We start from the raw sequence: 15,034 nt of genomic DNA on the forward strand, positions 1-15,034 counted from the left end.
AGTACACTCACTCAGCATCACAAATTCCATAGAAATGAGAATCCACTATTCTACTCTAGGGATCAAAGAAAGGTTGATCCCATGCTAAAGTCTAAATAAACTATTTGTCTTCTTAAGTTTTTTCAATGTCTGTCCTTTTCTGCTGACAGAGAAAGTTGTTATGCTGGGGTAAACACGGAAGACTACAATTTGTGACTAACTTCCACTGGTAGGTTTCCTACCATAGAAGTTAAGATCAAATTTTGTTGCTTACTGTCCTCCAAGAAGGGAGGGAGGTTAAGGGAATTAAACAAGGCATTTATAACATCTAAGCTCACATTAGAATAGAAAAATCCATACACTTTGTCAGAGCTTGCCACTCCTGCTGATACTCACTTCACCCGTCTTGTTTTGAAGCTTTTCAGTTAGCCCAAGTCCTGTAACTGCAGAGCTGAGTCTAGATCTGGTGTTTTGCCTTCCTTTACCCATTCCTCCTCTTAGGAAAAAGGATGTGCTGAGATTTGCAATCTCCATTCTGTTCACAATTCCAGTGAATAGCTAGAAGGCACTCACCTGAAACATCTAATTTTGGGTTCCTATGGGGCAGCTGTCGATTCCCCAAGTTAGCTTTGTAGAAGAGCTTTACGTAAACTCAAGGGTCCCAGAAGTTCACCTCATTCAAATTTTTATTTTTTAACCTTTCATTGCACCCTCATTTCTCCATAGACACTGTTTTTACCACAAAGATAAATTACCGGGTTCACCTAGTAACTGAAACAATGATTTCCAGAGCCCAAGTCCCCAAAGGGATGTTAACTTGACCTTTAAGGAGTTGGTGCTAGGACAAGACTCTTAGCTGTTACAAATCATCACATCCCACTGAAGTCAAAGGATCTGTATGTTCATATCCACCCAGAAACTGATGGAGTATTTTGTTGCAGTCATGTATACTCAAATTGTATTTCAGCATTTTTGGCCACAGAGTGGCACTCCACCAGACATGCTGCACACTCAAAACTCGACATCTTAGACACAGATAAAGCTTTGTAAATTTTGATGTTGTCCTTTAAGAACAGGAGTTAGAAACCTTTGAACTAACGCATTTCTCTCCCTTCTCATATCAGGCGAAACCCACTCCACTTTCACCTCATCGCAGACGCAATTGCCAAACAGATCCTGGCAACTCTGTTCCAGACATGGATGGTCCCTGCTGTGCGCATAGACTTCTATGATGCAGATGAGCTCAAGGTAAAGACAGACAGACACAGGCGTCACTCATACACTTCTGATTTGATGTCACCCCTTTGTTCTTCATCTCCCTTGACTGGTGAATTGCAGGGGAGCTACTGCCTAAAAATATTCCCTCTGATGACAGCTAATTCTGACTGACATGATTGTAACTCGATTGCACTTAGCTATAAGATGCTAAATGGCTAAAATCAGTGTACTTTCTCTGGAATGAGAGCAGCTAATGAATTATTTTGTTTAGCAGCTTAGAATTTTACCTGCTAGTAAGAGGATTCTGACTGTCCATCTGATCACATCATGTTTTTTTAAGGATAATTCATCCTAGTAGCAATGGTGGAATATTAAGTATCTTGCTCAATAAGCCCATTTACTGGAAACACTCAACTGCCCTGCATTCCCCAAGCACAGGTGTGTGAAGCCCTAAGTACACACACTGTGATGAGGTGGCATTAGTACAATAGCTACCTTTTTTGTCTGAATGCCCTTCCAAAAGGAATGAATATGAAAAGAGTTCAATCAAAAGGAGGAAAAATCGCTTACTCAAAGTTACTATCTTTTCATAGTTAAAAAGTTTAAATCAGAGCATGGAGGCACAGCATTGATTTTGAGCTGTATGTTTTTTACCTGTGGAGGTAGAATGAAGTATTCAGATTTTAGCATTTGAAGTTGGTGGCAATAATTTGTATGACTTGCCATACTGTTCTGAGCAGCAGCCTGAAACAAGTTAAAAACCAAAATTTAGCAAATTGCTGTACTTACTAAGGGGGAAAGTCAAAGCACACTGCGTTGGGAAATACTGAATACAGAAAGCTTTAGAAAGAGATGGAAAAGGGAAAAAATTGATTCTTGAGAAAAATACTTTGTTTCTGTTTTTATCTTTCATTGGTTCTTCTACATGAAGCCATAAGCTGATATTAACCTAATTAGCTAGAGAGCTTCCTTCTGCTCTTTATAGCTTCATAGCAAGGAGGAGGTTTGTTCTTGTAAATCTTGTACGTGTCTATGTTACATGTGCTTTTCTGCAAATTGTAGGGTTTTTAATTAGCTGGGGAATACAGACCTCTTAGTGTTTTCCTTCTGGTCATTTGGGTATGGTCCAATCTACTTAAGTAAATAATAACCAAGAGAGCTTACTTCAGTGATCCCCAAATTTCTGATTTATAGGCAAAGCACTAAGCAGATATAAGGCCACAGAGCAAAATTGTTTTGTCCCTCCCCCTTCACTCAGTCTTAATTTTTTATATGACTGGTGACCCAAATCAACACTAGACTATCTTGGATGTAACCCGTAGGCTTTAGGTTGAGGACCACTTTCTAGCTGGATGCAGTTGTTGATACATAAATAGGTCTTTCCCTTCTTGTTCAGAGCTCATCATTCTCCATACCAAGCAATTTCCCTGATTTCAGTGGTCCATAAACACAGTATGTAGTACTGAGCATAGGGGAATGTGACAGACACTGTCAAAGGAGAGCAAAGAGTTATAAATATAAACAGAGTTTTAAAAAGCCAGGAATGATGCTGGCTTATATTCAGATCATGCTGCAGGTTTTAGCAAAGACGACAGAGGAGCTGTTTACAGACAGCTGTAGGAGCTCATCTCATTTGTTTCTTATGTAGCCCCTAGAGAGGATTTAATGATTGGTTTGGGTTCATGTATTCCACCTGCACTCTTGGGAGCTGTATTATGCTGCCTGGTGTTAGGAAAACATAGAGCTGATGCTGGATGTTTACTAGAAAACCTATCTTTCTCTGAAGTGATCTATGGATTCACTGTTACAGTATATACTATGTTTCAGTTTAAATGACCCTCCATAGTTCTTTTTTAAACCTGTAATCAATACCAATTTCTGACTTTTCAAAGGATTTAAACTGAGTAATAGCATGAGAACTTTCTGCTTAGCTTTCATTCACCAGTGTTCAGTTGTTTTGGAGCACATTTTAGCTACTACAGAAAACATTTCATTTCGTGTTTGGTTTTTTCCCATTGGATATGTATAAGCTTCCAGTCTCTTCCTTCAAATGCAGCAGGAGCTGGCATGTTAGATTAAACCCTTAAGTCCAGGGAGAAGTCCTGCTTCTGCTCCTGTTCCTGCTCAAACAGTGGAAGGGAGCGCATAATATTAGATCCTCCATAAATAGTATGGATGCTTTTTTGCTTTCAGGTAGCTATTTAGAATTCAGGCAACAGTTTCCAGTAGCGTTTTCATTTTTTAAAAGGCAGAATTTGGAGACTAAATTATTTGGTATTTGGCAATGTTTCTTAACATATCCTGTAGCTCTTAAAATACATGCTGTTTAGCTTAGAGTTAGAGCAACCAATGTCCTGAAGAAAGGCATAGAAAATTAGCCTTGGCTGTGGCTGTTCTTTTCTCTCAGGTTTTAGGGGAAAACTGGACACTGCAAGAAAGGGAAGACAAGGTACCATGGATTATATAAGAATTTCTAGGGCCAGCAAACCAACATATCTACTTTGCTTCTGTGAATGAGCATGTCAGATGTTCCTTCTAAAATTTATAGAAGACTTATCTTTCCTTTTACAAAGTGACACAGCTGTTCACATTCCTGTTGTACCCCAAAGAGAGTTCATTCTCTCCCTAGAAGCAGGTGCTGCCAAACTACCAGCAGCCTGCTTGGAAGAGGGATGGAGCACAGGAAAGAATGGCCAGGGAAAGGTATGTCTTTGCTTGGGGCACATGATAGGGGATGGGACAGAAGAGGAGGAGATTTAACTGTGGAGCTGAGCTGAAACAACAGCATTTCCAGGAAAAGGGTCAGACACAGTCGAGATGGCAGCTTGCTGGATGTATTTCTTCAAACCAGTTAGTTTGAAGATTTTAACAGCCAGTTCTACTAAGATGCTTGTAACCTTCTCCAACATAACTTGGCCTGTCTCCTCACTGCCTTGCCAATAACCTCAAGGGAGATAGATGGGTGCTTAAAAGCTCTCCCTCAATTTACAAGCTGTTCGGATTGTGAACTCTCTCCCATTAACTAAACTTGCTACGTGCACTTAGTAATCAGCAATAAGCATCCTTGAAGTGTGGGCTGCCAGTAATGGTGCCACTAATTGAACTATTCTACAGTTACATACTTCATTCTTTCTCTACTCAGTATGGCCCACACGTAACTCTTCCAAATTTATGTGGACACATATGGCTGTGACTGCAAACTGGAAAGTTAGTTGGCAGTGTAAATTCACTTTATATGATCACTTCAGTTGTGTTAATCAGTTTTGGTCTTAATGTGGTAGATGTATCTATTACAGCAATGCATCCCACAAAATAACTGGAAACTGAAAATGGTCTTCTTTGAAGATTAAATAAAAGGAAATAAAAATGCCTGTGAAACATTCATCTATTACAGCTGTGATTTGCAAATATCAGGCTGCAGGGTATTGTGGATTTTTCAGTTCAGTCTTATGTGAAGAAACTCCAGAACAAACTATTGAAGGTGGGCAGCTTGGGCACTTGGCTTCTGCACTTCATTGTTAAACATGGAATCTCGTGTCAGTTCCCTCACAGGGAAATCCAGGCATTAAATCCATTGTGATCTGCACTGTCCCAGAGCAGAAGCAGCAGCCGATAAGGCAGTACTGTATGTGATGGGTGGAATACAGATGAGATGAGTTTGTTTTCCCAGATGTTGCCTGACACAATGATGACATCAGGTGAACTGAAGAAGGCAGAATGTAGAATGAGCAGTTGCCTGCTCTGCTGTAAGTAAATGGCATAGATACAGTCTCTTCATCAAAGATAGAGCAGTAAAGCCATCTACTTTAAGCAGTTAAGTCCACATGTGCTGCAATTGATTTATGAACTCAAAGGGATGGTGAATAGGTTTTTGCAGTAGATGAACATTTGATCTGAAAGGGACAGATGAAAAACTCCATTCTTTTCTATATATATGGACAGTATTCCAGCTTTTACTTTTCCCAGTAACAATAGACCCCAAATCTGAGTACCAGTGCTGCATTAGATGATTTCCTATCAGAAATCATGATGTCTGCATACTCAGTCAAAATCAGTGGTCTGATCCAGCATAACCAAACTCAGATAAATGCATGGCATAAAGATCACCTATCTTTGGGCATTTACTGCAGTATGAGATGAGTTGCTTCTTAGCCATTGTCATCTGAACTTTGAAGACAGTTCGATATGTCAAATACTGACACCATTTGGACAGGCATCACAAAATATTCTGAGTTAGAAGGAACCCACAAGAATCATGGAGTCCAACTCTTAAGTGAAAGGTTCATAGAGAGATTGAACCTCTGACCTTGATGTTATTAACACCATACTCTAGCCAACTGAGCTAATGGGCAAGGGCTATGAGATTTAAGCAGAAAAATAAAGTTTAGCTCTTTAATTATGGTTGTAGTGTAGCTGGCTCTCAGGGCTATGCCTATGGGCACCTCCAGTGCACTTAAATTCCCACACTGGTCCAGGAGTTCCCAGGCTTGTTGAGTGCACAGATGAGATAAAGGACTGGTTTGAGACAGCAGCCCAAGTTGAAACCAGGTGATTGATGGAATTTGTAACACAATAAGTATTTGACTGCTTGTTACAGGAGCGATCCTGGTGGGAATTTCAGACAGTTCTTGAGATTTCCCAGGCAAACCCTGCTGTGCCTAGACCAATTTGTATGCTTGAGCATGTCGATTAACATCCTGGGTAAAGAATCTGGCTGTCCCAGACATTCACAGACAGTTCCTGCTGCAATGTTAATCAATTGTACAAGAGTAAGAAAATCAATAGGAACAGTTCCTGCATGTGTAGAAATGATCATGCAGAACAGTCTTTTGTACATACTTAAGATAGTTAGGAAATTTTTTGTACATAGATTAAGGTGATCTATAGTGACACCGTATACATATCTTGCAGGTAGGACCATGGGCCACCTGGGTTACAAAAATTATACAGCAACATGTTTTAGGGAGTCTCACCCAATCCAACTAGGATGACCCTGTAAGAACCCTTGCTATGGAGACTCCCTTTACCATCCAGACAGCAAGCAAGTGTCCTGTCTGACACATTGTATTGTCCATGAAAAAATTACTGTAAAGTCAAAATCCCAATAATGTTAGCGGTTTAAAAGTGTGGTAAGTATGTGAGTGTCTTGGCAGCAAATTGCACCAAAAGCAACTCAAATGCCGTGAAATCTTTGGATACCAGCAGAAGCTCTTCCAATGAATGATAGTGGTGATTGGGCTGTATGTATTGTAGTATTGCCATATACCAGTTTTGGAATCATGATCAAACAAATACTTCTAAGAGAATGGCAGCTACCACCAGCTGAGCATGAGAGAGAAGGATTCTGATGGGCAATTGGGAAGATGTGAGAGTGTATTTGATGAACAGATCATTAACTTGGTGTTTTTCACATCAATTTAAGAGGTGACAGCAATAGCAGTGTTGATAAAGCCTTAAACAATAAAATTGTTCATGCCTTCCACCATCTTCCTAGTCAATATGTTCCACTGGATGTTGCAGCCACCCATAAAAATCTATCTATAGTAATAGTGACTGACCCCTAAACTATCATGGATTGTAAAGGTTTGACTGTATTTGCATTGCACTGCATGTGGATTATATATTGGTAAGGGCAGCACAGGGCTATTTATCTGTGAAGTAGTTCACTGTGTGCCTCAGAGGCAAACACACAGAAGTTATAAAGCAGAAGTGCACTACTTTCCTTCATTTCTTTTTCACTTCATATGCAAGATCTAATTGCTATTAATGCAATACAGAATGAGAAACCCAGCATCTGTTTATGTTTACATTCATTTATGCAGCAGTCAGTATTCAGTTAAAGTGTTTCTACAGCACTGAGGTTTTGATCTGAAACTGTCACATGTTATGGGGGCTTGCAGAGCTCCTGCATTTCACCAGCTTTTGTCTTTCTGTAAACTGACCTACTGCACATGTCAGTGAAATAGTAGGCATAAACTGCTGTTTCTTCCTGCCCTTTCCTCTTCTGTCTATTTTTTTAAAATATGCAAGTTCAAGATTTGGAAAACAATGTCTGTAATCACAACATTTTACATATTTTTGTAACTTGTGTGGCTTAGATTTAGACTTGAATTTCCCCTTTATAATTGAGATTTTGTGTATTTGCTAATGGATATATTGAATACTAGACACCTGAAGTCTCAGGTGATAAAATAGCTTGTGCTTGTGACACAGGGCTACCATGTTAAGAACAGGGTCTTTTATCCATGGTTTTCAGTACAGACAATTGGAAATTAACAGACTTGGTTTTGTAAGCCAATATATTTTCCTTCAGACTGTTTGGGAGGAAATTAGTATCCACCAAGAAACAGATAGCAATTCAAACTCCCCAGCACAGTGGAACCTTTGTGAAGAGGTCAGAATCTATCCTGAGTAGCCCAAGCAGTACTTCCTCTGTCCTCCCAGTCCCTCCTCTGCACAAAAAAAAAAAAAAAAAAGAGAACCATGCAACATTGGAGACTGTTACTTAGATGTATTTTTCATTATTATTCAGACCTAGAATATGAAGATAATCCTACATAAAATCAGACTGGGTCTTACATTTCTACCTATTCTAAACAGGTGGTCAGAAAGAAGTGCCATGGAGATCACTAAGGCTGGTCAGAAATTGGTCATGATAATGGGACTCATAGTGCCTTTCTGACATAGCAGTGTCATCTGCTTAGTGATGTGTAGCTTTCATGCGCAATGTTACCTCTGATTCTGTGGAGGGAGGTAAGATACCAAATATGGAATAGTTTCTTGCAGATTTTTATGTAGTTTCTCTTCAGATTTTCATATATAATCAGTTAATTTGAGATTTAGAACTGTTAAGAGTTTGGTATACTGAGATGAAGCCCAGTGTGATGCAAGAAGGTGCAGTATTTTCTGGAGCTCTTTCAAGGGTCCCAGTCTGCCACCTGTGTTACATTGTGCAGTGTTTCTACTACTATTCCAGAAGAAAGCCTCATGTCTGACTTTGTAAACCTCTTGTGCTTTCCTACTGCTGCTGGTGTTTTGAAAATACATTGTTCTTTGTTAGTTTATAATTTAGTTCTAATTGCTGTGAGCCTCTCTGTAGCTCTACCTTTTTCTTGATTCTAGGGAAAAGCAGTACAGTTATTCTCTTCTATGTCCACCAGGAAGACAGGATAGCTACTCTTTGTAACATATGTGGAGTGAGGACTAAGGAGCCAATTCTCTTTCATTTAGCATCATCCACATTTGTATCATAGTGTCTTGACTGTGACATTTCAACAGCAAGGATTTTTGTTTGGCATTCAGCTTCTCGAACATTGCTCATTGCAGCAACATGTGCTGCACCTCCAGGAAGGCAATTTTAGCAGAGAACGAGAAACTGCACATGAGATTTTCCAAAAATTATTCAGTTTGACAAAAATTAAAAAGCATGCTCTGGGAAACCCTAAAAAAGACACAGTGTCTCAAACTAATTTGGGCAGCTATCATTTGTTCCATGCATCCCCATTACAACAACTGCTTTCTCAGAACATTATCATCCACCTGTGAGAAATGAGAGCCTTTTTCTGTCCTAACCTTGCATGTACAGAACTTATTTGGGCACTTTGATCTGCATGGGGTGTACGTATATATCCCCTGTACTTTCTGGGGAGAGTTAATGATCATCCTGTGCTCCAGCACAATTTCTGTCTTTGGTACCTGGAGGTAAAAAGCTGGGAAGACACATAATGACTAGAGTTAGATGGTCTTAGATCTTAATGGCTTTTCACTTACTCACATGGACACCTCCCAGTCAAAGAGCATTTGATTATTCACAGAAGAACAGAAGTGGCTGTTGAAGGCATTCCTAGTGAGGATCAGTATTGATGTGAGCATTTTATCAAAATGTTTAGTGAGCATTGCTTCTAGATTTACAGGGAACTGAAGTATATGCTTTTCCATGTCTGATTGATAAGCTGAAAAAGATAGGAGGCTTCAAGGACTCCAAGAATATTCTTGATTCACAACCAGGGAACTGAAATGGTTAGATTTCCTCATTTGTAAAGTGTGCGGTATTGGCTTATTTCTAAGAAACAGCTGAGAATCAGGGAAGTGTTGGGCAATAGATGAGATGTGAGCTACTCCCATGGAGCAGTTCAACAGGCAATGCAGGCACTAAGTATTCTGAAGGACTGGGGCTGAAATAGTCATTCTTGTGGAGAAAAATTATATTCACCTTGTCCAGGCACACATTTTTGTGTGACGTGTTTTCACAGCACAGAAAATGACAAAGTTGTGCTGTGTGCCTGGCACAGCACAAGCACACACTGAAGTCATTCTTCTCATAAGCCTTCTGAAACCATTTCAGTCCAGGTAAGGGTGTCCAGGCTGATTTTAATCTCAATACTTGCTTTAAACAGGGCGATCTGTAATAACAGTGTTAATGAAATGCCATTGACCATCACCTCTTTTGGGTCCACTTAGTATGAAAACATTTGAACTTCTAATTTGAGAAACTTTGTTTCTGTTAGTGGAGTTATCACTTTCCAGGTCAATCTGCAGTCCTACAAAGTTTCATTTTTTCATATACAGTAATTTCATGATTATAAGCCGCACCATTTTGACTAAAATTTTGGTCCAAACCCAAAGTGCGGCTTATATATGGACAAAGAACGAAAAGTTGCTGTTTTAGTTTGGAGGACAGGTGTCTGCTGAGAAAGGCAGGAACTTCTCTTTGAAATGGAGAATGTAAACCCCTCCCTCCAAATTATTATGATTTTGAAATCAAATGGCCCTCAGGCAAAAATATGGGAATTAGGAATAACAGTTCTTTACTAGGGAAATTAAAATAGAAATACAGTACTACAAAGAAACAAACTCCAAACCCTGACAAAGTCAGAGTACAACCTGACACCCTGTCAGGCAGGGTGTTGGTAGCAGTCCCATTAAATGGTGGCTGCATCCTCCTGCAGTGACAGATGTGGTTCAGTTGAAGCAGTGCTCCTGCAGAAGGCGCAGTTTCCCTCCGGAGGTCCAGTGGTGATGTGCAGAAATCTGTTTTTCCTCTGGAGTCCAGTGGAGAAAGGGCTACCTTAGTGTCCCAAAACCTCTGTTTTTATCTTGGTAAGAAATGTTGGCTCTTTCCCCTGGCTGGAGCAACTTCCAATGGGATGCAGTAATTTTATCAGTCCCACAGTGGGACTCAATGGGCCATTAGCAGAAAATGACTCACTGGAGGAAGGATGGGTTGTGAAAAGATCAAGAACAATGCCCCACCTGGTTTCAATGGATGGCCCATTAGCAGAATATCTGCCGTGGAGATAAGGATCACTGCCCCCACCCTCAACAGATGGTGATAGAATAGATATCTTTTATCACACTCTGGATTGTAATGCGCGGCTTATAATCAGGTGCGGCTTATGTATGGACAAAGAATGAGAAGTTGCTGGCACCCAGAAGTGCAGCTTATACTCAGTGCAGCTTATAATCGTGAAATTACTGTACATAGTAAGGTTGTGAATGAGATCCCACTCTTTCCAATAACAAAGGAAAAAATGCTTTTTCTCCTCCTGTCACATTCACTGCTTCTTGGACTAGATTATTGTTAGTTTTGCTTGTTCATAATTGTAATACCTTTTATCCTTTATTATTCTTTTTATTCTGGATGTATTCCTGGGGCATTTAGCACCCAGGAGTTTTGATATATTATAATACTTAGCACTGGAGAAAAGAACACTGCTTCATGTCATTTTTGTTCCCATGAAGCAATAATTGTGATATAAGAAGTTCTACTCACCTGGCCTCCAACTCTGCAGGGTGGAGGATGATTTGTTTTCCCTCAAATTCTTTGCTTTTGGTAAAAATAAGAGACTTAAGAGTTCTTTATGGGATATAGCATTTATTCCACTACTTGAATGTGTGTTCTACCCACAAATGACCTTTTTTTGTTGTAGCATTTTCAGCTGTTGAAATTCTACTATTCTTACTCTTTAGGCAGAAACAGTAAAAGTTTAGGTCTGGAGAAAGGTGATTTCACTGGTGAGATGGCCGATAGTAGGTAGGGATTTTCTTCTGAATAGAAGAATGGATCCTCTTTCTCATATGTATTTGCTATGTTTTGACTTTGTGTTAGGATATCAGAGATCTGGTGGAAGCTGCATTCCCAAATCCTTTCCACAAACCATCCTACAACATCAGGAAAGTTTTCCATTGAGAGGATCATTGGAACAGGCTCCCCAGGGTCATGTCACCAAGGTCTTGAACTCTGATCATGACTCCGGTCCTGACCATGAATAAACCTGTTAATCATATGGTTTAGTTTTAGGTAGTCCTGTAAGGAGCAGGGAGTTGCACTCAATAATTCTTATGGGTCCCATCTAACTTGAGATAGTCTATGATTTTTTATTTTGCAACTCTGGCTGTTGAATACTGTTTTGTATGGATACAAACTGGATGGGGGTCTTTCAGGCTTAAAAGGGTGGGAAGTCATTCTCTCAACATTCTTGGTGTCTGGTTGAGAATGTTTTTGCACATTCTAACTGGTATTTAGACCTGCAATCTGTATTTATACCCTCCAGGCATTACTTGGTTAGCAGTAGTCACTGGAACTCTTCTGCAACCTTCTTTCATCATCCTTAAAAAAAGGATTTTTTGAAAGGGGAAGAATCTCACTTCAGATAAATTTTTGTCACTGAGTTTCAACTGTTGTCTATCCAACAAAACGTGTTTATGCGGGATATGCTGTTGCTTTCTGTTCTGGACAATGCATCTTGATGACACCTGTTTGTTATCCTGACATCATGCAAAATGTAGGTTGTGTGCCTCTGGGCTTTGACCCTTAGATCTGCATGGAAATGTGCTGGAACATGGAATGGCTGCAGCTAATGCGTATGTACTTGCATAGTTACTAAAGTGAAAAAGCTGACAGTGATAATATTTTCATGGATTTGTATCTTCCCTGATGAATTAGCACAAAGAGCTTGTTGATTGAATTCACTAGCAATTAAAGCAGGCAATTGATCTTTCTTATCTTTCCATACAGATGAAGCAAGAAGGGCAGCCATGAGTTTTCACCACTGGGCCAATTCTAGCCAGATCTACCTGTCAGTCAGCTTTTAGCAGAAAGCTCTGGATTCCTGCCATTTTATCTGCTTCAGCTTGTTTGTCTCTTTTCACTCATTCCCTGATAGGAAGAAAGAAAAAAAAAAAAAGTCTTTATCTTATCTTCTAGGGAAGATTTGTACTTTTGCCTCTTCTGCAGAGGTGGGACTGGGAGGTTGGTGTTTGGCTGGTTCTCACTGACCTCACTCGGGGTGTTCAGACCCTTTTAGGTGCTCCACCCTTGACTGCTGCACTGAAAAAAGCTGGGGTTGATGCCAGAGGCCTCAAAGGAACAAGAAACAGCACTAACTGAGACTGGCCAGACTTTTCCATTCTGCAGTCTCATCTTGCACAAATGAAGAGAGGAAAACAAAGAGGGCATTCAGAGTCTTGGAGATAGCAAGAAAGAGTGAAGAAATTTAGAAAGTCTCAAATGAGAGTAAAGAAAAGGATTCAAATAGAAACTGGCCATTTGAGTTTGATGGGGCTAAATAAGGTAGGAGAAAAGCCAGCTAAATACCTAAGGGGAGGGAGACAGTCCTTAAAGATCCCAGTAGGTGTATTACCTTGTGGTCCTTTCTTTTCTGAAGAAGCTATATGGCTGAATGTCCTGCTACCTAAATGCCAGAGACAAAAATAAAACAAACAACAAAAAGAACCACATCAGGTTTACTTTTTGTCTGCAGTTACATCCATAATAAAGCATGGATAAGCTCTTGGTACCCTCAGTTAATTTTGTTGTTAAGGAAGTTGTTTTGAAGAAGCATCTTTAAATCAGGTTTTTCCCACTTCTCTGTCCTTTGTGTGCATGTGTGTATTGGTGAGAGATTTGGAAAGAAAATTTAAAAAAAAAAGAAAAAAACTCCTCAACATCAGTCAGACTGTGTTATGGACTTTGCTACAGAGATGAGAATTAATTTGCAGTTATTTTCCTTTGCTGAATGCTGATGCTGATTTTCGAGTTTTGTTTGTTCTGCCTTTTTAATATCTAATCTTCTTTCCAGTTGTGGCTTGTTCTATGGTTTCTGCATTTGCTCTTCATTATCCAGGATCCAGAGGTTCAAATAATCATCCATTTCTATCTCAACCTTTTTGCTCACTGTTATTTGTATCCAGACTTGTTGCACGCATATGTGGAAGATATCCTCTGTTTCTTAAAGTGAAAGATGAGACAGAATCAATCCTATTAAAGTCAGCAAAGCTTCTGTGATGAGTAAGAACATCCACAAAGGCCAGTAGAAATAGAAAAATTATTTTAGCAGAGATGTATAAGTTCCTTTCTCATTACAATTGTTTCTTAGAGCAAGTTGTTATTATTATTTCTTAAAATATTCAGAAACCAAAAATTCTAAACCTAGAAAAGTTACCTAGCTTTGCTGGATTTTTGGTTTCCTTGACAACCATTTATATAAATAGTAAGGACTTGTTATGGGGGGGAATATCAGTATAATCAAAACCTTTGAATCACCCAGGAAAAAACTAAATTCAATGTGGAAAGTACAAGTTATCCAGCAAACATTAATAGAAGAGTCTGTTTTTGTTTAAATAAGTCTCTTCTGTTAATGTTTGCTGGATGCCTGACAAGGATGGAGCAAAGACAGAGATTTTCTGAAGGTGAGATGCAATGAGATTCCTTTTGGCATTCTTTGGTGATGACAGTAATCTTCTTCCTCTCAGGATCTTTGATGACTTTGAATTTCTCAATCCAGGTTGTTTCTTTTATTATTATTATGGTTATCTGTAAAAAAAATGTGCTAAAGACAGGCATGAATGTTTACTCAAATGCTAACCTATTTATCTCGTTCCTCAATGATTTAGTTAACCCAGTCTCTGCAACACCGTATTGATACCGCTCTTCTGGAAGCATGAGAGTGAGAAAGAGGATGATCAGTCACATGTCCCCACAAAGAGCTTAGATATTGTGAGGTATAGTCAGTGTAAAATGGGAAGGATTATCCTAGAAGTAATCCTGAGTAGTGCTGGTGCTGCTGGAATTGTCGCTCAAGTTTCAGGAATGTGGGAAGAGGTATGGCATATATTCACAGCAGGATGATGCTCTCTCCGTGTGTGAAGAACAGTGAGGAGAAAAAAGTGCATCAAGAAAGCTTCTTGTACTGTGCCTGCAAATCAATATTATTAATTTACCCCCTCTTTTTATGTTTTTATGTTGCAAATCACAAAATTATGATCATCATTAAAGTAGTGGCAATATTTTTCTCCAGTTTAGAAGTGACATGAAAGCCCTAGTTCTGTTAACTTTGTTTTAAATGAAGGCCACATGATTTAAAAAAACAATATCTTGCTACTTGTAGTGTTCATAGTAGCAGCAAAGCACTAAGCAAGTAATGAAAAAGCTGTGAGAACAAGTTGTCAGCTGCGTCTGAGAAAATAACAATTTTTATTATCTGATTCACACATCAGAATTTCAGGGTTGTTTCCCATGCCTAGGACATTTGTAAGGGCTGCCTGGAGCCAGCAGATACAAAAGACTTTGGCTGGGTTTCCTTCGCAGAGATCCCTCCTTCTACATCTCTTTCACCATGTAGATTATGCTGGTTTTCAGATCAGTGTCAGATGCAATTCAACTACAACTTGTGCAGATTTAAAACACTCTCTAATTTTGCTGTGGCCTGGAAATTTTGCTCTGTTCACCTTCTTTTAAGATTTCAAGCTTAGTTTATCACGTGACTGATGCAGTTTCCAAGGAAGATAGTGCCTGTGTTGAAGTTGGTTAAAAGCAAGTAGATGCCGAATACTTTTG

The 15,034-nt window shown here is 39.4% G+C and overlaps 1 protein-coding gene across 1 annotated transcript in view; it reads left to right on the top strand.

Moving 5' to 3' along the window:
* LARGE1 (LARGE xylosyl- and glucuronyltransferase 1) overlaps window positions 1-15,034 on the top strand; it is a 277,613-nt gene that overhangs the window by 145,697 nt on the left and 116,882 nt on the right. Inside the window, exon 5 of the mRNA XM_033058741.2 lies at window positions 1,104-1,227. Coding sequence (XP_032914632.1) covers window positions 1,104-1,227 — 124 coding nt within the window. The remainder of the gene's footprint in view (window positions 1-1,103; window positions 1,228-15,034) is intronic.

This window comes from Catharus ustulatus, chromosome 4 (assembly GCF_009819885.2).
Source record: "Catharus ustulatus isolate bCatUst1 chromosome 4, bCatUst1.pri.v2, whole genome shotgun sequence".
Lineage (NCBI taxonomy): Eukaryota > Metazoa > Chordata > Aves > Passeriformes > Turdidae > Catharus > Catharus ustulatus.